Source organism: Gadus chalcogrammus, chromosome 10, assembly GCF_026213295.1.
Source record: "Gadus chalcogrammus isolate NIFS_2021 chromosome 10, NIFS_Gcha_1.0, whole genome shotgun sequence".
NCBI lineage: Eukaryota > Metazoa > Chordata > Actinopteri > Gadiformes > Gadidae > Gadus > Gadus chalcogrammus.
The window spans coordinates 12,538,322-12,560,808 of record NC_079421.1 but is presented as its reverse complement, the minus strand read 5'-3'; the positions used below and the strand labels follow the sequence as shown (position 1 = coordinate 12,560,808).

The 22,487-nt window shown below is 50.5% G+C and overlaps 1 protein-coding gene across 3 annotated transcripts in view; it reads right to left on the bottom strand.

The window, feature by feature from the left end:
- LOC130390881 (dedicator of cytokinesis protein 2-like) overlaps positions 1 to 22,487 on the bottom strand; it is a 148,406-nt gene that overhangs the window by 97,445 nt on the left and 28,474 nt on the right. For all 3 annotated transcript variants that reach the window (XM_056601049.1, XM_056601051.1, XM_056601050.1), the window contains 5 exons: positions 18,903 to 19,107; positions 16,912 to 17,009; positions 16,511 to 16,600; positions 16,034 to 16,134; positions 6,419 to 6,553 (listed from right to left, as the gene is read on the bottom strand). In XM_056601049.1, the coding sequence (XP_056457024.1) occupies positions 6,419 to 6,553; positions 16,034 to 16,134; positions 16,511 to 16,600; positions 16,912 to 17,009; positions 18,903 to 19,107 (629 nt within the window). The remainder of the gene's footprint in view (positions 1 to 6,418; positions 6,554 to 16,033; positions 16,135 to 16,510; positions 16,601 to 16,911; positions 17,010 to 18,902; positions 19,108 to 22,487) is intronic.

The following is a 22,487-nucleotide window of genomic DNA, read 5'->3' as shown; positions in this document are numbered from 1 at the left end:
AAAATGATTGGTTGGTCTACCTGTCTGTCTGCCTACCTACCCGTCTAACTATGCGCGCTCTGCCTTTGCACTAGTGTGTGCGTGCGTGCGTGCGTGCGTGTGTGTGCGTGCGTGCGTGTGAGTGTATGTTAGGATCAATGTTAGTGTGTGCATGTTATTGCTGTGTGATACTACATGCTAAGGTTCCTGAATGGGTCAGCTGTTTGTGTATCAGAAGAATTAATGAGGGGCCAACAGTAAAGCAAGCAATATGACTACGGGACTACTGGATGTAATAAGGCTGCGTCATTGAACACATCAAAGCCAATGTGCATGTGAAGCACAACAGATTAAAGCAGACACAGAACAATAAGTAAAGACAAAAGACAGAAACCAGAGGGGCAACAAAGGAATGGGATTAAAGAGATGGGGAAAGGGATTAAACCGATGAAGGTTATTATCGTCTCAGAAGGCCTTACTGAAATACTCTCTCGGCAACGTCCTACCACAGACCAGTGATGTCCAGTTTGACATGCACGACGTGTTCCATGCTGCTATCAACACGCCTACTGACATTTCAATATTGTAATTTCTATATAATGAATGGTTTCCCCTTTCGATTTCTGCAGAAACAATGAAGGACCACTTTATAGGACAGGGTGGGTGAAGGATCTACTCACTAACCTCCACATTACCTTTGCCCTGTCCATTTCCCCTAACAGATGTGTTTCCTAACCTTTAAAGGTCTGAGGTTTATTTTGCTGACAACACCAAAATCACACACACCAGTCTCTTGAGCCAACAACCCTAAAATCAATGTTAGAAAAAACTACTGCTTTCCCTAAACTTCAAAGTTTAAAAGGAAGGCAGTGTCTTAATAGCCTCAGAAGACGGGAAGCTCATCCATGTATTCATGCGGTGCAGCATATAATAGAATAGACGCGTACAATACAAGTACCAGCCAGCGGTACAGTATCCTAGCATTATTCATAGGGCGTATAGTGCATCAACATCAGGGCCTAGTGAAGTCAAGTGACTGTGAGCATCCCAGAAGGTCCCATTAGAATGCTAGCAAGAATTCTGTCTGACTGAAACAATGCTGCCGAGGCTAAAGTAGTTAAGGTTGTCTTGCCAATCACAGTCATGCTAGCACAAAAGTTATTAGCCTGACAAGACTGACAGAAAGGGAAGTATGGCATGTGGGAGCAATGAAATACAGATGAGACAAGTGGCTTAAGAGAGAGGAGGAGGAACAATTTAGAGAGAGAGAGAGCGAGAGAGAGAGAGAGAGAGCGAGAGCGAGAGCGAGAGCGAGAGCGAGAGCGAGAGCGAGAGCGAGAGAGAGAGAGAGAGAGAGAGAGAGCGAGAGCGAGAGCGAGAGAGAGAGAGAGAGAGACAGAGAGAGAGACAGAGAGAGAGACAGAGACAGAGACAAAGACAGAGACAGAGACAGAGACTGAGAGAGAGCGACATATATTCTACCAATCAAAGCTTGAATAGCTCCGACTGCCATGAAAGAAACTGTTTAAAAGAAAAAAAGGGGACGAAAACCGAGAACATATGAAATTTGAGAACAAAGACAAAGAGAGACAATGGGACAGAGCAAGAATTTGGTCCAAGTAAAAGAAAAGTTACAGGAAACTAAAACCTATTGCGGTACGAAAGTCGTCAACAAAGTGGCCCACGATGACTCTCAGGGAACACGTGTCCTTAAGGCCTCCTCATAAACCCTTGTTACACGAGCACAGAGCCACTTTGACAGGCCAATAAATCTCCCGCCGCTGTATTTGATCAAGTATTAATGCCCGTCGGTGCCCAGTGGCAGCATGTGCGTGCGTTGGAGGCATTACCCACTCTCCTGGAGAAAAGACCCTCCCCTAGAGGAGGAGGGGTGAAGAGGCTGGCTCTAACGGAGATAAGGGCGCTCCGGTGAACAAAACAATAACAAACTTCCCATGCATTGTTCCGTGTTGGAAGTAGTGTGGTGTTGGTGGGGGGACCGCAGGGAGGGAGGATAAGAGTGAGAGAGCGAGCGAGCGAGCGAGAGAGAGAGAGAGCGAGAGAGAGAGAGCGAGAACGAGAGAGAACGAGGGAGAGAACGAGAGAGGTTGAGTGAGTACCGGAAGGAGATAAAAGGAATAAAGAGGGAGAGGGAGAGAGAGGGGAGGCTGAGAGCAAATCAGAGTTGGATTGATGGTTCCCGCTGGTCCCCATGGGGCCTCTGCAGAAGTGTCCATCCAGAGGAGCCATGAGACCAAAGACATGCCGGCAGCACTGCTGGGGGAAGCGATCCATACGAGCTGGATGCATGTATGGACGGAGCTTCAACGCGTTCATCACACGCTCGAAAGAACAGCCGTACGGAGACAGGCGAGTCAGACAGACGGACGGACAGGGCGGCCTGGCAGGCACACAGAGAGACGTCATGAATAAATAAAGAAACTTTGTTTCAATAAACAAGCAGACACAGATTGCAGAACAAACGGGGCCCACAGTGGGTGACGCAGGATTAGACATGCACCAGGCAGGCCATCAGCCACCAATTAACTTCAAACAGGGAAAACAAACTGCAGCCGAAACATCCAGTCGGCACTGATTTCATGACAAACACACACACACTCAAGACAAAAACAACAACCAATGTTCAGCTGTGCTACACACAGATATGCAAAGATGCAAAACACACACACACACTGGTAGGCATCTCCCACCGGAAGGCCTCGACAACACAAAACACAATCACACTCTACAAACAAATGTTGTAGCTCACATAGAAGCACACGCACATCCTGGTAGGCCTCACCGACGTCTGCACAACACACACACACACACACACACACATACAGAAACACAACAAACGTTCCACTGCTGTGCATAGGCGTCACACACAGACAGATGCCCACACTAACACACACACACACAAACTTCAACAGGCCTCAAAAACATTTACACCAACACCCACACACAGGGAAACACACGTTAACAAGAAACAAACGCTCTCAGCTTCATCAGATGAAATCACTGGTTTGGGCATCTGCTGTTACACAGCGGGCGTGCAGCGACATCTAGACGCTCTACTTCAGCCTTGCACGGTGGTATCCTTACCGGACACCATGCACTAATGACCTGCTCATCCACACCTGTGATTATGTTGTTTATTATGTTGATTATGTCTATCTGTTCCCTCTGCTTTCCTCACTTCCTGCTGAATCCTCACGAATGTTTGTCGTGTTGACTTCAGCCAGGCCGTGGCTCTGTTGTAGTTGTTGGGAGATTTGTTTCTCTGTTTTGTTTTGTTGCAGAAAGTCTGTGTTTTTGTACCGTGTCTGTAAACCAAGTCGGTAAAGAAGTTATTTTGTTCTGCAAACGGATCGCTGCCTCCTGTCTTGTTTATTACGCACCGCATTTGGATTCAGACCCTTACCCCAGAGCGTAACACAAGCAGTCAGTCACCCAGGAGTACTAGCCGATGTCTACAGTGAGGGGTTGTGCGCCGCGGTGAGCTAGGATGTGCGACCGGGGTCTATCTCCTGGTTGTCTAGCGGTCGCGGCCTCCCATGATGCATCGAGGTGGGCTAGGCTGGCAACCGGGGTCTATCTCCTGGTTGTCTAGCGGTCACGGCCTCCCATGATGCACCACGGTGGACTACACTGTGCGTCACGGCTCACCCACTCAGCCCCGCTCGTTAGTGGTGGTTCCGTGGTGGCCACATCATCAATGCAAATTAGCAGCCTTAAGTGCTGCTATCAGCACGCTGTCCGCCGGCGGGCATCGGACACAATTACCAAAACGACGTATTGATTGCCGGTGAGTGTCTGCACTTTTCTGTATGCGTGTTTGTTTTGCGCACTTTTGTGTGCGGACGGTTCGTCTTTATTTGTTAGTGTGTGTTTGAGTTTCTGAGTGTGTGTATGTTTGTATCCCAACCTAGCAATACTAAGTGCTTGGCACTTGTTCCTATGAATATCTTTACTGCATCGACAGAGTTATAGTGTTCCTCTTTCTTCCGACAAATGTCGCTTTTGATAAAAGCGTCTGCTAAATGCCCTAAATGTAAATGTAAGTATGAATGAATGACTGTGAGTGACTGAGTGAGTGTGTGTGTGTGTGTGTGTGTGCAAATGCCAGGGTAAATGTGTGTGTGTGTGTGTGTGTGTGTGTGTGTGTGTGTGTGTGTGTGTGTGTGTGTGTGTGTGTGTGTGTGTGTGTGTGTGTGTGTGTGTGTGTGTGTGTGTGTGTGTGTGTGTGTGTGTGTGTGTGTTGGAGTGCGGTGAACTTCATCCTTGCCATTAACCAGTGGCTCAAGTGGCTGGGTCAGTGTGCACCTGATATCAGATCCCCAAACCCTGTTCAGGGTTAAGCTGATGATGTCGAGGTGTCCTCCAGAGACGAGAGTGTTATACATAACATGCAGGCCAGAACAGATGAATTTCTTCACTGGTCAAAGCTGGAGGTGAAGCACACCAAGTGTGCAGCTCTTTATGAGCGACGCAGTGGTGGCAACCGCTGGTATAAAGCCAAATCTGACAACCGCCCTCCTTCACAATAATGGGGCAGCCTATCAGGGTCTACTCACGCCACGAGTCATACACCTATCTTGGCCATAACATCAACATTGCGGGTGAGTGGGGGGAGCAGGCACAGGAGCTATGTAGTGCCTATAAGAACAGAATCGATCTAATTGATTCCTCCCCACTCCCTGTAGTCATGAAACTGGACTCTATCAGAGAGGTGACCCTTGCAAAGGTTCAGCACCTCTTTGCAAACGTCCACATCCTGCAGAATGTCTTTCAGGACATGAACTATAAAACAGTCCAGGCTGTCCGAAAATGGCTAGGGCTGAACTCACACTCTACCCGGGACCTCATTTTCCTCTCACGTAAAGAGGGGGGGCTGGGTGTCCCAAACGTTGAATGGGTATACACCTGCAACCAGGCTGACACACCTCCTCAGCATGCTCAACAATGATGACGCTACTGTCAGAGAGCTTGCCAGAGCTTCCCTCATGCTGGACCTCAGGAAGAGGAAGGTCCCTCTGGCCAAAGCAGGCCAGGACAGCTTCTTAGGCTTTGGGAGGAAAAGCAGCGGGAAACTGGACAGACAAGCTGCAGGCTTTGGAGTTCGGTCGGACTGGCCGGACCTAAATGATCTGTGCAACAGAATGTCAGTCAAACTGGAATGGACACAACACAACTCACACACAGCACCACAGGCATCTGATGCAGTTGTCACCGACCCTTCTGTAACCGCAGAGGCAACTGTATATCACAACGAGGCACAACACATACTACAGAACACAACAGCAAGGAGATTCCTTCTCAACATAAAACAAACAGAGACCAAACAACACTGGACTGGATTTAGAATGCAGGGAAAGCTAGCAAGCCTAGACTTTGCCGACCACTCTGCTTCCCACTCCATGTACAAAAATGCTGCTGTTGGGGAGGACATCCTCTGTTTTACTGCCAAAGCTAGGCTGCAGGTGCTACCTACCAAATACAATCTGGCATTATGGTATCCTGCACACCACCATCCACACTGTATAATGCACTCTGGCCATCAACTTGAATCAGTTGCCCATGTTGTGAATGGCTGTAATATGTACAAAGGACTGTATATTGCACGCCATGACCGACGTGTCGATCTAATATCCAGTAATGTTAAGCAAGTATCTCTAGAAAATGTGACCATGTACAAACATTCACGCATCATGCCGGAATGGTTTAACAGCTCTATTGATGTGATGTGTAACATCCCAATTACCCCTGATGTTGTGTTTTTAAACAGAGACAGAAGGGAAGTGCTCTAACTTGAGATAGGCTGTGTATTTGATCTGTGCACGGAAATTGCTTTCAACGATAAAATCATTAAATACCAGCCCATTCTGGAAATCCTAAGGGACCTAGGCTACTAATGCAAGCTAATAGTGTTTATTTTTGGAAGCTTGGGGCATGTCCACAACCATGTTTTCAGTGGGTTAAGGCTTGCTGGGCTCTCCAGCAGAAAATCTAAACAATTAGCAAAGTTCTGCTCCATATCAGCAGTGATAGGCAGCCTGGCAGTGTTTTTTGTACCCTTGATCAATGACTTATCTTATCTCTGAAATATTTGAATCTTGTCTCTTAGTAATGTGTTTGGTGGATTCAAATAAAGAATTAAATGTGTGTGTGTGTGTTGTTATGTACGTGTGTGGCCATGGGTATGTAGGCGAGTGTGTGTGGGTAAGCAAATGTGTCTGTTTCTTTGTGTGTGTGTGCGTGGACATGGGTGTGTGTGATGACAAAGACAAATAAACACATGGGTGAATGCAATATAAAAACACATCCATATATGACTGGCAGATGGATTGAGATGTGGATATGAGGCAAAGGAAGCAAAACACACACACACACAAACACACACACACACACGCGCACACACACACACACATGTACGTACTGGGAGTAGAGCATGCGGGAGCGGACGATGAATTTGAAGATGTACTCCAAGGCCTTGAGGGTCCGCAGGATGTTCTCACAGTGGTCCCCCCGGCTGCACACGTCCAGGTAGTTCTTCAACACCGACATCAGCTTCCTGGGGCAGGGAGGGGAAGGGGGAGAAAGAGGGAGGGAGGGAGGGAGGGAGGGAGGCAGTGAGGGATGGAGCGAAGGGGAGAGGGACAGAGAGGGAGGGAGGGAGGGAGGGAGGGAAGGATTGAGTGGGAGAGAGAGGGACAGAGAGAGAGGTAAGGAGGGAGAGAGGAAGGGGGGAGATAGATGGAGAGAGGGGGGAAGGGAGGGATTAAGGGAAGGTTTGGAGTGAGAGAGACAGAGAAGGAAGGAGGGAGGGCGTAAGAGAGAGGGAGGGAGAGAGGAAAAATTCGAGGGGGAGACATTACTTCATGAATCAATATCATCATCAAAGTGTTATTGGCCATGCCACAGCGTGGGTGAGTTTACCCACACCTTGTCGGCTCCGCCAATCACAAACCAATCATACGAGTCGCACGGATATAATCAAATGTGTGAAAAAACAACAAGGAGTAAATGAGAAATAAAACGGCCCCACAATACTCCACCGTTCAACAGATTGAGCACCCTTTGAGCACAAACAGAACTTAATTTGCCCACAAAATGTCCCCCGTCCCAGAGGGAGTGCTCCAACCCACGCCAGGCTCATCAGGGCACTCGCCCTCCCCCCACTACCCCCCCCCCCCCCCCCCCCCTCCGGCTCAGCATGGAACACATGTGTGACTAACAGTCCAGGGACGGGGACAGGGATGAAGGGATGAGGGGTAAAGCTTTTGGGCTTTGTGTCCTTAGTTCCTCCTGCACCAAATGTGTGTGTGTGTGTGTGTGTGTGGGGGGGGGGGGGGGGGGGGGGGGGGGAAGGTTAGCCCCCAAAAAGCGCAGGGTGACGAAAAGACGAGAAGATGGGCCAGTTATGAAATGGATTCTAATCTGTCCGGATGAGGTGGAAACTATTCCAGACTCATTACTGCCCGTTAATCTGCACCTTGATGTGGGGGTGCCGGGCTGGGACCCGGGCCAGCCTGGAGCCAGACAAAATGAACAATTTGGAGAAAAGGAAAGGCCAGCAGTGGAGTTTAAAGTATCAGTGTGTGGGCGTTGGAGAGCTTTATGTAACAGCACCCAGACGGAGGGGGCTGGGAGAGGGCCTGACCCTCTCCCAGCCCCCACATTTAGGAGGGTTAACACTCCACACACACACACACACACACACACACACACACACACACACACACACACACACACACACACACACACACACACACACACACACACACACACACACACACACACACAGACACACACACACACACACACACAGGGGGGCACTTAGACATGCAGGGCCATGAACATGAAGGCAGATCCGCATGCACACAAAGTCGAGGTGATCAGTGATCACACACAGTTGAAGGTCCACAGGTCCACACACACTGACACACACACAGTAGCAGCACCAAATAGACATGCATGCAAGCAGTCAGACATACAAACACACGTGCACGTGCACACACAGACACACACACACATGCGCACACACACACACACATACAAAGAAAAAACTGTAACGGCACATTTCCATAAGACATGTTGTTCACAAGACACTAAGGCACTGTGACCCCTTAGTTCACATCTTTAGTAACCAATTCGCTGTTTATTCGAGCCTTGAGGGGAACTGAGACGGCCTTGGCTGACTCATACACAGAGATAACAAAAGCCCCCCTCCTGAGACGGCTGAGAGGAGCAGTGGCATCCCTGTCTGCAGCCGTGTCCTCGAGGACGTGTGCCCGCTGTTCAGGACCCACTGCAGCGCTTCAACCTTTGTGTGCTTGTCAAGGACTGTGGCCTCTCTGCACATAGACTTCTTTTATTTCATACTATTTGTACCCTTTATTACAATAAACGGAGGTTATTCTGAGCTGTGGTGTCTGAGCTACAGTTGGTTATGTCCAAAAAAGTACACACACACACACACACACACACACACACACACACACACACACACACGCACACGCACGTTCGTGGATCCACATAGACAGACATGTAAGCGCAACACACCAATGAATAAACAGTCCCACAGACAGATACACACAGAGTTAAAAGCATGTGCACCAGGATGCTGTTCCCATGTGTTTCCTTCTGGTGACTGAAAAAACAGCGCCTTGTACGACAGCCAACCAAGTGTGTTGTTAAGAATGCAATTACAGAGAGAGTTACGGGGAAAACACAGGCATGTTGGGATGAGGACAGGATGTGTGGGAGTGATTGTTCTGGAAACTGGTGTTTCATAAACACCGTTCACGGTGCACACATTGCACATTACATTGCACACCTAATCCCACTCAGGCAAAGGCTCCACCAGTCCAACCTCACACACACACACACTCACACACACTAACCCATTCTCAAACGCAGATGCACACAAAGACAGAAATACAACTACACAAACGTATTACAATACCTTATCCCTCTCCAGTGCTCCACTAGCCAAAAAAAAACCCAGCTCACACACACACACACACACACACACAGACCAATCCATCCTCAAAGACGTGCACACGTACACACATAAAACAAACAAAAACACACGAAGACACGTGCATACACACACAAACACAAAAACGAACAAGCACACAAACACACCAACTGACACACACACAAACACAAGTACAGACAAACACACAAACTAACAGAAACAACACACAAACACACATATACAAACTAACTACCTTACACAACCAAACAGACACACACGCACGCCAAGGTGGTAAACCCTGCAGTAGCTGCAGTTTGCCTGTCACTCCTTGCCAGAACCTCTCAGAGGGTAATGATTCAACAGGGCCGTGTGCTTCCCAGATTAGGAGTGTAGCTTTAAATCCTGGTGCTTTGGCCCGGACCACAGCACACACACAGCAGCCGGGGGAACACACAGCACCACCCTCCATGTTTAGAGGCAACAGTAAATGTTCAGCGCACTTTTGTTGCAAGCATATTTTTAATAAAATCTGTGATTTGCACTGAAGACACAAAACATCTGAGGAATATAGTTTGATCGTTTATGATTTGACGAATCGGGACATTTGGGGAAGGGAGATGATGTCATCTGTCATATCAGATTAATGTCTGAAAGTTAAACGGCACCCTTTTCAAAAAAATAAAAGGATATGTAGATGAGTTACGAGTATTGTTCAGGTTCGGGGTAAGAGTAGTTTCCAACTATATTTGGATAAAGAATAAAAATTAGTTTTCACTTGTTCTCATTTCAAGGTGACTTTAACCTACAACCTGCACTCTAAACAGGAGTTATTTAGAAGGAATCAAGGCACTGTGCATGGAAGCATCAGTTCTATTTCATCCTTACTGACCGCCAGAGGCGGTGCTTTAAGCACTGGATTTATCCGTCTCGCGCATGCGCAGTTCGAGTACCTAATGTCAACAAAGTCACCTGTGACCCCTGATGAGCTCCGGACAGCCTATATCTTCCGGTGACATCAGAGGATCTGTTCCTTTTCATCTTCTCGCTTCGCAGGTATCGTATCACCTTGCTAGCTTAAAGCTAATTGGATATTATTATCATCGATCGTTCGTTGCTGGTGGCCTTGCGACATATTGTCGGAGCCGTGAGCTGCTCACCCTCCAAAGGCCGCAACGGACCCGCCGAGAGGTTCGGATTGCGTGGAACGCATCTCCCTCGGCTGGATAAGCTTACTTTGTTATAATTTCGTGTTTCGGTGAAGGCAGTGTACCCGCTCCCTCTCCCGGCGTTTGTACTGCGCTTATCATTTAATTTCTCCCGGCGTTTGTATTGCGCTTTATCACTTAATTTTCAAGTTGTGTATCGTTGCTATTGGTGACGGCAGTGTGTGCGCTCCCACTCCCGGCTTAGGTACATTTAACCTCGGTGCCAACTCGGTTGTGCCCGCTTTGTGTAACTGGTGAAGGCAGTGTTTTCGCTCCCGCTCCCAGCATTTATAGTTATATTTAGCCTTGTAGTTAGTAGCAGTGCTCCCGCTGAGGCTAACTGTCTGGGCTGTTATCCCGCCAATATTTGTCGGTGAAGGCTGTGCTTTCGCTCCCTCTCCCGGCATTTATACTGCACTTATTATTATCTACGTTTCGTTCTGACCGCTACCCTCAACTGGTGAAGGCAGTGCTCTCGCTCCCGCTCCCAGCAGAGGTGTGACTGTAGTTGGTAGCAGCGTTCCCGCTGAGGCTAACTTGTCTGGGTCTTTTTTCTGTTTGTATATCCATTGGTGAAGGCTGTGTTTTCGCCCCCTCTCCCAGTGTCTATTGTTTTTCTTGCTTTATACAGTGTTATTTTTTCTGGTTGTCAACATGGTTGGCGACCACTCATGCTCGGCCTGCATGGCTCCTCTGCAGATTGAGGATGGCCATGATTTGTGTCCCTCATGCCTTGGCCTCGGGCATCTGAAGGAGGGTCTTTCAGATGACCCCTGCATGAACTGCACTTTTATGCCTCGGGCAGTTAGAGTTGCTAGATTAGCTGAGGTGGAACAACGGTTGGGCCTCGTTTCGTCCCCCGAACTGTTGCCCCCAGCCCAGCGACGTAATCCAGCCCAGGATGGTCGCTCCAAACGTCGGGCTGCGGTGACCGCAGGCCCCACTTCTAGGAAGAAGGTTAGGGAGTCCGGGCTTGCCTCCAAGGTAGGCCAATTGACGGCAGAGCTCGAAAGCATAAAGTGCCTCTTCCTAGCCTTTCAGGCTGGGACTGGTGCAGGGGGGCCAGGTGCTCTTGCTCCTCCGGCAGCCACCTTGGAGCCGGAGGAAGATGTGCTTTCTCTGGCAGCGTCGGCTGCCGAGTTTGCTGAATACGAGCCGGATGGGGTCCTACAGGACGCAGCCTCCCGTGCCTCTGCAGCGTGCTCCCGTCCTTCGACCCACAGCTCTACTAGTGCTTCTGAGGACAACTCAATGGGAGCCATCATTCGTATGGCCCTGGCCAGTCTGCAGCTAGACGTGCCACAAGCGCAGCCGGCTCCGGCCAGTGCTTTCTTCAGGCGTGGCCCAGCCCCCGCCAGCTTTACCGTGCCTCCATCGGAGGAGTATCTGAGGGAATTGCATGCATGCTGGAGGGATCCTAGAGCCCACTCTCATGCAACATCCGACGGTCGGTCACTGGCAGCCATGCAGGATGCACCCAAGTTCGGCTTGGACCGCATGCCAGCAGTTGAGCCAACCATAGCCGCTCTAATTGTCTCACCTGATGAGGCTCTAAGACCGGATGCGAGGTGTCCTCGTCCCCAGTGTCGGGTTACGGATGACTTGCTCTCCAAAGCCTATGACGCAGCGGCACGCATGGGACGCATAGGCAATTCTATGTCCCACCTGATGCTCGCTCTGTCAGCATCCCTGCAGGAGGTTGCAGTGGGTGCTCCGGCCCACGATTTCAGTGACGCTTCTTTGCAGGCGTTCGCACTGATGTCCAGAGAGTTGGGGCGGGTGATGTCCACTCTCGTCCAGGCTCGCCGCCAGGTTTGGTTGGCACAGTCTCCTCTTACTGAGGCGTGCAGGAGAACCCTCCGCAGTGTTCCAGTTGAACCTGGGGAGCTGTTTGGCTCTGCAGCTCTAGAGGCGCTTGAGCGAACAGTCCAGGCCAGGAAGACTCGCGAGCATCTATCTGTGCTTCAGAGGAGTGTGCCTCCTCCTAGCAGGCCTAGAGGTTCTTCAGCTGCCCCACAGCGTAGCTATCACCCACAGGCTCACCCCAGTGGCTACCTTAGGTCTCAGCGCCCACGTCCACAGCCTGCTCAGCAGCAGGCACAGGCCTTTCGGGCCCCTGAGCGGCTGCCCTCGGGGCAGCCTCAGGTCCCATATGCTGCCCGTCGTTCCCCCAGGACCTTTAGAGGTCGGGGGACCCGGCGCTGAGGGTCAGGGGCCGGTCGTCGGATGTTTTTCCCAGCAGCAACTCAGCTATTGGGCTGCTTCCACCAGGGACCCGTGGGTGCTTTCCACCTTGACCCATGGGTACAAACTTCAGTTCCGCCTATGGCCGGGTCAAGATGACCATCATACACGACCCGGCCAAAGCCCAAGCCCTCGCCCAGGAGCTTTCCGCCCTCCTGGACAAGGGTGCCATCGAGCCAGTAGATCCCCGGTTGCAACCCGGGGGGTTCTACTCGACTTATTTTCTGGTAGCAAAGAAAGACGGCGGACTGCGTCCTATCCTCGACTTGAGGGGCCTAAACAGGTTCCTGAAGATCCTGAGGTTCCACATGCTGAGCACCGCAGAGGTTCTGCGTACTGTTGCCAGGGGGGAGTGGTTTACATTAGTAGACCTGAAGGATGCCTACTTTCACGTTCCCATAGCACCGCACCACAGACAGTTTCTGCGGTTTGCTTTCCGGGGGCGTCGTTTTCAGTTCAGGGTGCTCCCGTTTGGCCTCTCCCTTTCCCCACGGGTGTTCACCAGGTGTGTGGCAGCAGCCCTCTCACCCCTACAGTCACGGGGCATGAAGATTCTGCCATATCTGGACGACTGGCTCATCTGTGCACCATCCCAGTCTCAGGTGGCCCTGGACACGACACTTCTTCTCTCCCATGTGGCCCGTCTGGGTCTCCGGGTGAATCTCATGAAGAGTTGCCTGGTGCCATCGCAGAGCATAGTCTTTCTCGGTGTGTCTCTCGACGCAGTCGCCATGAAGGCCAGTCCGTCGCCACAGCGGGTGGACGGCATCCTCCGCCTCCTTCTCCTGTTTCGGGAAGGCAGGCTGTTGCGCTATGTGGAGTTTTTGCGCCTCTTAGGGAAACTGACGGCTGCCGCTACAGTGGTTCCTCTAGGACTGCTGTCGCTACGCCCCCTCCAGAGGTGGCTGCACAGCTTTCATCTGGATGTCAGGTGGCATCGGCACAGGGGACTCAAGGTGTCACGCTGCTGCCTACTTGCTCTGGCTCCGTGGAGGGAAAGATCGTTTCTTCTCCAGGGCATGCCCATGGGTTCCATTGCATCCCGTCGGGAAACCGTCACAACAGATGCCTCCCTCTCGGGGTGGGGTGCTGTGTGGCAGAACCGGACAGCTCAGGGGCTGTGGCCCGTTCAGTTCCGCTCAGAGCATATCAATGTTCTGGAGCTGCGGGCTGTGCACAGCGCACTGCAGTCATTTCTTCCCTTCCTGGGCGGCCGGCATGTGCTCGTGCGGTCGGACAATGTCTCGGCCGTCTCTCACATAAACCACCAGGGAGGCACCAGGTCTTCACGGCTGTTGCAGGCATCCCGGGACCTCCTGTTGTGGGCAGCACCACGCCTGGCCAGCCTGAGAGCAATGTATCTGCCTGGGGTACAGAATCAGGCTGCAGACTCACTCTCCCGTTGCAAGCCGCCGCCGGGGGAGTGGCGGCTTCATCCGGAGGTTATCCTCAACATCTGGGACGTCTTCGGCAGGGCAGAGGTGGATCTCTTTGCCACAAAGGAGTCGACCCATTGCCCCCTGTGGTTCTCCTGGACAGAGGAGAGCAGCCCTCTGGGTCAGGATGCTCTCGCCCACGATTGGCCAGAGGGTCCCCTCTATGCCTTTCCACCAATCCCTCTGATTTTTCCGACGCTACAGAGGGTCCTCCAGCAGGGTCACAGACTGCTGTTGGTAGCCCCCTTCTGGCCAGGGAGAACATGGTTTCCACTGCTGCGCAGGCTCTGCAGCAGTTCACCACAGCGCCTTCCCGACAGAAAGGATCTCCTGTCACAGTTACAGGGCAAGATCTGGCATCCCGACCCTCGTTGCCTACAGCTATGGGTCTGGCAGTTGCAGGGCCCAACCCGCTGCTGACGGAGTGCTCAGACGGTGTCTGCAATACCATACTGAACGCCAGGGCGCCTTCTACCCGGGCGCAGTATGAGAATAGGTGGCAGCTATTTACGGCATGGTGTTCAGACAGGGCTGAGGACCCTGTGCATTGTTCAGTTCCAATGATTTTGGAGTTCCTCCAGTCACTCCTGGATGGCGGCCGGGCCCCAGCTACTCTGAGGGTATACGTGGCAGCCATCTCCTCGAGACATGCTCGGGTAGACAATGACACAGTGGGGGGCCACAGATTGGTGTCCCTTTTTTTGAAGGGGGCGTTGCGGTTACGACCCCCACGAGCACAGCGTGCCCCAGCATGGGATCTGCACCTGGTGCTCAATGCCTTATGCTTGCCTCCTTTTGAACCCCTGGCTCAGGTGGAGCTGAAGTGGGTCTCCACTAAGACTGCCTTTCTCCTCGCCATCGCGTCAGCGAAGCGCGTCGGGGAGCTTCATGCTCTGTCCGTGAGTGACTCATGTCTGAGGTGGAACTCGGATGGCTCAGGGGTTACCCTGTGGCCGAATCCAGCTTTCCTCCCGAAGGTTCTGTCATCATTGAACCTCAACCGACCTGTCCGCCTGGCACAATTTGTCGCCTCGGAAGGGGAGGACAGGTTCAAACTGCTGTGTCCTGTGCGAGCTCTGAGAGCGTACGTAGCTGCGACCGCAGGCATTAGACGCTCGGACCAGCTCTTCCTCTGCTATGGTGGTCCTAGGAGGGGCTGTGCTCTCTCCAAGCAGCGGTTGTCTCATTGGGTTGTGGACGTCATCACCCATGCCTATGAAGGAGGTGGTCACCCCCTGCCATCCGGGGTCAGGTGCCACTCTACCAGGGCTGTCTCAACGTCATGGGCTGCCCTGCGGGGCGTGCCCCTGGAAGACATCTGTGATGCAGCATCATGGACATCACCATGTACCTTCTCCAGGTTCTACCGGGTGAACGTTGCCACTCCCCATCCGTTGGCCGTGGTCCTGTTGCCCGACTCTGCCGTTCCCTCTCAATGAGGTAGGTGTTGGAGTTCCTCGTGACCTTGTTGGTAGGAGCCATCCAGTGCTTAAAGCACCGCCTCTGGCAGTCAGTAAGGATGAAATAGAACGATAGTTACGTATGTAACTACGGTTCTATGAATCCTGGATGACCGCCAGAGCACTCTGTCACTCAGAATCCTTGTGTACTCGCGAGAAGATTCTGCAGGAACAGATCCTCTGATGTCACCGGAAGATATAGGCTGTCCGGAGCTCATCAGGGGTCACAGGTGACTTTGTTGACATTAGGTACTCGAACTGCGCATGCGCGAGACGGATAAATCCAGTGCTTAAAGCACCGCCTCTGGCGGTCATCCAGGATTCATAGAACCGTAGTTACATACGTAACTATCGTAGTGAGGTTTGGGTCTTGACTCGTCAGAACTCAGCTGTCTGTTTAACCTTGCAGACGTCGTTCTTGGTGCTCGACATTAGAGGGTTAATCATATAAGGATGTGGGGTGCCAATCCGATCCGACCTCCCATGGTGCACCTCACCCTACTCTAATTTCTTGCACTTTCATGGGCTTTCATGCATTTTATCTTTTGATGGTCGCACAATGTACACACCGTCCGATCGACTGTGTTTCTGAGGTACAGGTCGACTTAAACCACTGAAGGTTCATATAGGCGTTTGAGACGGGTGCATCAATAGGAGCTGTGCTCTAATTTGGTTTCCTTCAGACGTTCTCCTCACCACATAGCCAACAACATAGCAGCGGCTTACTTGTAGGCCAGTGTGGCGCTGAAGTGCTGCTTGATGTAGGCCTCCAACACCGTGTTGAAATGCTGGAACTTCCTGTCGGCAATCAGACCTATGATGTAAATCTGAGAGACGGAGGGATAGAGAGAGTTAGAGGCATGATGAGAGGGGGAGAGAGAGAGCGACAGCGAGCGGTGGAATTAGAGAGGGGTGGGGTAGGATGAGGTGGGTGAGATACATAGAGAGTGACAGACAGACAGACAGCGGTGTGGGGTGAATGTCGGAGTGGCATGAGGCAACGCCATCGTCTGAGGGAGTCATCTGGGAGGCGAGATGGATAGACATGTTTACCCGTGTTAAGGAGGACTGATGTGGGAACGGATGGGAAGATGGCAGACAGGCCCCATGCAGAGACACTCTGACAAGAAGCCCTGACAGGGATACCCACCGCAGAGACGACGCAGACACACACACACACGCGCGCGCAACACGCAAACTCACCAGGGCGTCGAAGACGAGGAAGTCGTAGTCGTCAGTCTGCGAGTGCTCCATCATTATGTTAAACAAGGCGTCCAGGGTGTCCTGCAGGAACTGCACGTGCACACGCACGACCACACACATTCGCAGACACACACAAACACACACACACACACGTTTGCAGACACACACACAGATACACACAGATTTGCAGACATACACGCACACTCAAACATTCACAGAAACACACACAGATATACGCGCACACACACACACACACACACACACACACACACACACACACACACACACACAGACACACACAAGTTAAAATAAATATGGAAATATATTCAAATGAACCGCCCATATAGGGATAACCCTCATAGTGAATGCATATGTGTGCGCGTCAGGGTGTGCAGGCTGACCTTGACCACCTCCTCTCCATCAATGAGTTTGAGCTTCTCCAGGTTTTCCCTGAGAAGTTCCGGTCGAGTCCTCCACTTCAACAGCCCCAGCAGGCCCACTTAAAGACATCCAAGGTTGCGCTCGTCAAACACACAGGAAGTGAAACACAACACAGGTCCAAGTCCACGGCTTCGAAGGTCCAAGTCCAAACATGGTCGCCTATTCATATACTGGCAGGGTCAATGTGTTGGAGTGTTGATCTTCCCTCACATTTGTCTATTTGAATGCAATAAAGTAAAGCGTTGGAAGTACTGACATTTTTGCATCAATTAATTCATGCTGACACGATTCGTAGTCATTCAGCAGATGCTTAATATAGTCCTCCAGCCCGGAAAGCGATGATTACGCTCTGAGCCAAATGCGTCATTATAACATAATCGACATAATAAACACAGATTCTTTATCTGAATGACTAAATAAAACATGAACCACTGAAACTAAAGCACAGCTGATATGCAGCCGGGCCCAACCTGGCTGTGCCCCGTCTAAATCGTCCGTCTCCCCCCCCCCCATGTCCCTGCCATTAGTTCCACCGCTGTTTGACAGAGGAGCAACAGCCAGGCCGCTGTTCTGCTGGCCAGCCGACTCTCTCTCCCCCCTCGCCGGCCAGCAGCTTGTCCTTCAGCGAGCCATGCAGCACATCTGCTGGTTGACCCCCGGACCACCGCTCAGGCATCACATGAAATATGGGGTTCTGTCAGTGTGTGTGTGTGTGTGTTTGTCAGTGTGCGTGTGATGTAACCGCATAGGTGATTTATACTGAAGGAGAATATTCATTATAGTGATGGACTGGTTTCCTCAGTAACAGATGCTACAGCATCTGTCTCAGAGTGTTCTCCTTGTCTGTTCTCTCATTGCACGCCTGTGTGTGTGTGTGTGTGTGTGTGTGTGTGTGTGTGTGTGTGTGTGTGTGTGTGTGTGTGTGTGTGTGTGTGTGTGTGTGTGTGTGTGTGTGTGTGTGTGTGTGTGTGTGTGTGTGTGTGTGTATGTGATGCATGGCTACCTTTGAGTGTGAGATGCAGGAGGAAAATCATGACACTCTCAATTAATTTACAAATCCCAATGATGCTTTTACTTTAGAAAAAAAGCACAGGGAGATCCAAACGTACAGCTGGATTTGATCACCGATCAATTCCCTAGAGCTACATTGGAGTTCCCTTTATATTTAACCCGCCCCACTACAGAATTGGGGTGGAGCAATTACTGACTGCCAAGGGACTCTTAAAGCTGGCCTGAGAAACAAGCACGCCACAGTGCTGGGGACTTGGTCAGAGTACAGGTTGCAGTCTAGAAATGGAGGCTTTGGAACAATGTGGATAGCCCCGGGCACCACATCGATCTACCATGGAATTGATACAGCTTAGGAGTTCTTTGGGGTTCTTTATTGATATTTTAGCATACTTAGCAGTCAGAAATGCCCGCACAGCCTGAACCACACCCACACACACACACACACACACACACACACACACACCCTCCAACCCACACACACACATCCCCCCACACACACACACAGAAAAACATGTTGCCAACCAACCAAACACACAGTCAACAACACAAACATAAAAAAAACACACAAACACAAACATACCCCCACCAACCCACAGACGCACACACACACAGAGACACACATCCCCCCCCCCCACACACACACACACACACACACACACACACACACACACACACACAGAAAAACATGTTGCCAACCAAAAACACAACCAACAACACAAACATAAAAAATAACCACACAAACACAAACAAACCCCCACCAACCCACACATGCAGACACACAGATACACACACCCCCCCCCCCCACACACACACACAGAAAAACATGTTGCCAACCAAACACACAACACAAACAAAGAAAAACACACAAACATACCCCCACCAACCCACACACACACACACAGAGACACACACCCCCACCCACCCCCCCACAAGGCCTTACCGTTCTGGGTGAGTTTGGTGGAGCAGACCAGGGTAGAGATGGCGAAGCTGTCCCTGGAGCTGACCGACAAGCCCCCCCCCCCGCCGCCCGACAGGTTGCTGGAGCTGCGGCCCAGGCCCCCCGCCTTGTGGGGGTCCCCCTGCTGGGAGCGTGTGGAGGGCAGCAACAGGTAGGAGCCCACGTCCTCCATGCGCTTACTGTCACCCTGCCCGGGGGGGGGGGGGGGGGACACACAGGGGTGAGGCCACAGCTAGTCCAGGTACTCTCACGCACACACTCACGTACACAAGCACGCACATAAACACACACACACGCACGCACATAAACACACACACATACACACACACACACGCACACACACACACACACACACACACACACACACACACACCAGGTACTCTCACACACACACGCACATACTCACATACACAGGCAGGCAAACACAAACACACACACAACCACATACACGCGCACGCACACACACACGCACATAAACACACACGCGCGCGCACGCACACACACACAACCACATAGACACACACACCCGGCGGGTGAGATATCAGTAGGGGCAAGGCATGAGGAGTCTATGTTTTTGCGCTCACAGAAGCCTTAACTCACTCTAGAGGCTAGGTGCTAGCTGTTAGCGGCTAAGCGCTAGGAGCTAAACATGATTTAAAATGTGCTGTGTGAGAATTGCTCAGAGGTCTACTTATAAAATACAAGATGTACCAGGGACAGGGGACTGAATGCAGAACATGAATGATTCACCAGCGTCGGACCGGAGCTGCGTCTGACAGGTCTGACGCAGCCAGTAAGAGCTGAGCTTTGAGGGCCCTCGCTATGTATCAGACGTTAAACGAGTGACACAGTGACGTATTGCTAATGAATGCATAGAGGCAGAGACTAAAACCCAGCAGTACATTACTTTGATCAAATATATACCATTTGGTAAATGCTTTTATCCAGAGTGTCAAACCAGTACTGCGAGTGGGGTTCATACATTCCTAGCATGCTGGGAACAGACCCCTAAATCAAAGCTCTACACCTAATTGTCCACATACTTGGTCCTAATCTCAACAAACAAATGGTCCTAATCTATTTGTTGGATCCTAATCCATTTATAGGGAGTATTTAATCACCCATGGCAGTTCCCGAAGACCCAGAAAAACCCATGACGAAAAATAGTGGTGGTTTGCATAATCGAGCTGCAGTCATTTCTTTAAGAAACGTTGTAGCTAAGGGCCAGAGGGAGGTGAGGATGAGGGGACCAATCTATTAGGGGAGACTCTTCTTTGGGGAACGTCTTTGGGGAATGAGGCCAAGAAGCCTCTTCGAGTATGGGCTAAAAGGGAGGAAGCTGGGACAGGACATTGGAATATTGGTCTTGAAGGGCGTATGAAAAGAGCTGGGGAAAAGAACTGGAGATAAAATCCCCCAGTGTAAACATTGTGCACCTACCCACTCCAATAACCATCTCGCTTTTAATCAACGCTGTTTGTGCAACCGTACCTCATGACCTCAAGCCTCATCCAGCTCCCCCTCCAATAACTTCCCCCCAGGAGGGTGACCTCTTGCTTCCTCGGACTGGGACCGTGACCTCTTATTCTCCCGATAAAAACATTCAATGAATGGAGGGGGCAGCAAAAGTATGAAAGTGAAGAATAGAGGGTGAGGGAGAGGGTTGAGAGGGGGTGAGAGAGGGGTGCCACGGAGGGGACGGAGGTCTAGAGGGGATTGGGGGGATAACGAGAGATAAGGGAGAGCGAGGGAGGGGGGGGACAGGGGGGGCACAGGGGGGGGAGTGCCACGTCATTGCGAGAGTAATTAATCTTCATTGCATTTGGCATTTAATCAATAGGGGGATTCACTCTTAGCTGCGGCTCATTTGGCAGGAAATCCATTTGGATTCACTCAACTTGTCGTCACGGCGATAATCTCCGTCCGCACCATACACATCTGTGACGGGCTGTGCGAAAGGTCACGGCAAAAAGGTCACAGCCGGATCGACTTCGCAAACTTTTTGTTTTGCTTCCCATACTTTTGGTCCAAAAAAAATTGAATTTCTTTAAGGCGTTTGACAACAATGGTTGTCACTGGAAGAGCGTCACCGTGAATACTTTCACATTCCCATACAATTCTGTACACTGGTGTCAACCACGCTTTAGCAACAACCAGCTTGTCAGGGCTCCTTGAGCCAAGGATAGAACCAGCAACCCTTGGCTGGATTGTGATTACTCGCTCTTACTTCAGATACCTCAAGGACACGGTAAACCAGGGGTTAAACATTGGATGTCATGCGCCAACGGGCATTTCAAGGAACCACCTCCAATTACAGACTCTCCCTTGACCCGCGAGCCCTCCGGAAAATCCATTGAAAAGTCGTTGCTATGCTGACCCCACTCCAATCACACGGATCCCAACGGAACTGAGCCGTCTTTCAACTATTCAACACTTTAGGTGTCTTAAAGGTAGGCTGGCACTAAACAGCGTGGTTTATAACGTAACAGTGCGTGATAAACGGGATGAAAGGGGCTGGCCAGCACTGCTCAGCAGGATGTCAAAGTGCACAACAAAAGAATTTGAGGCAAAGTCTAAAGAAATCCATAACCAAGGAGCTACCGACGTCTGGCCAACTATTGGCTTTCATCCTGCCTAGCCAGGATTGGATTGCACAATTCCAGCTCCCGGCAATACCGACAATAAAAAAGAAAGTCCCTTTCTGCTGATCTGGCTCCCAGGGGAGGCTGCTGCCTATTACACTTTGCTAAGGGCAATAGGACTGCATTGTTGCCCAGTCCTCCACAGGGTGTTATGGAGACACACACAAAGGACACGGCTGCACTTGCACTCACGCACACACGTGTAATTAATGATCATTTGGTGAACATATGTGGGGGTGGAAGGTTAATGGTATGTCTGGCTCATACAAGCCCGTACATGCAACCGTACTGACTCCATGTCTGAAGGGAAATCACAAAGGACTTAATGCTCAGAAACAGAAACCATGTGGAATCAGAGCTGTCCTCTTAGGAAATACAATATACACTTCTTTATTGAGATCATGAAACCATATTAGAAATATTATTGCTTTTGCAATAAGAAATTGTGCTGTGGGTTTTCAAGATATTTATCTCCTAATATTTTTCTAAGGGAGTGCAATCGCAGAGTTTCCTTGTTTAATTTAGACGTGATTTTGCAATAATAATGTGCACAGACCTTTATACCTGGTTAGATCTTATTTCAAATTCAGTTTGACATTTCACAGTTATTAAGATATTCTCTTAATATACCTGGATAAGTCAGTACACAGTTGTATAAACTATAATACTTTGTCACAAAAATACTTGCACGTGGAATCGATATTAGGAGACAATTGAGAAAGATTTACAATGCTTTTGCCTTATAAATAAGTCAAGAAGCTCGCTAACTTATTTGTCTGAAAATTATTCTTCCAGCCTGTGTAAAGCAATTTAATCTTCCACGGAGAGGTCTGCGGATGAGGTGGGGATGAATAAATTCTAGTAAAGCCTTTAAATAAATCAGAAGTGCACTGGCGTGTACATAGTTTTGTTTCAACCATTTGTT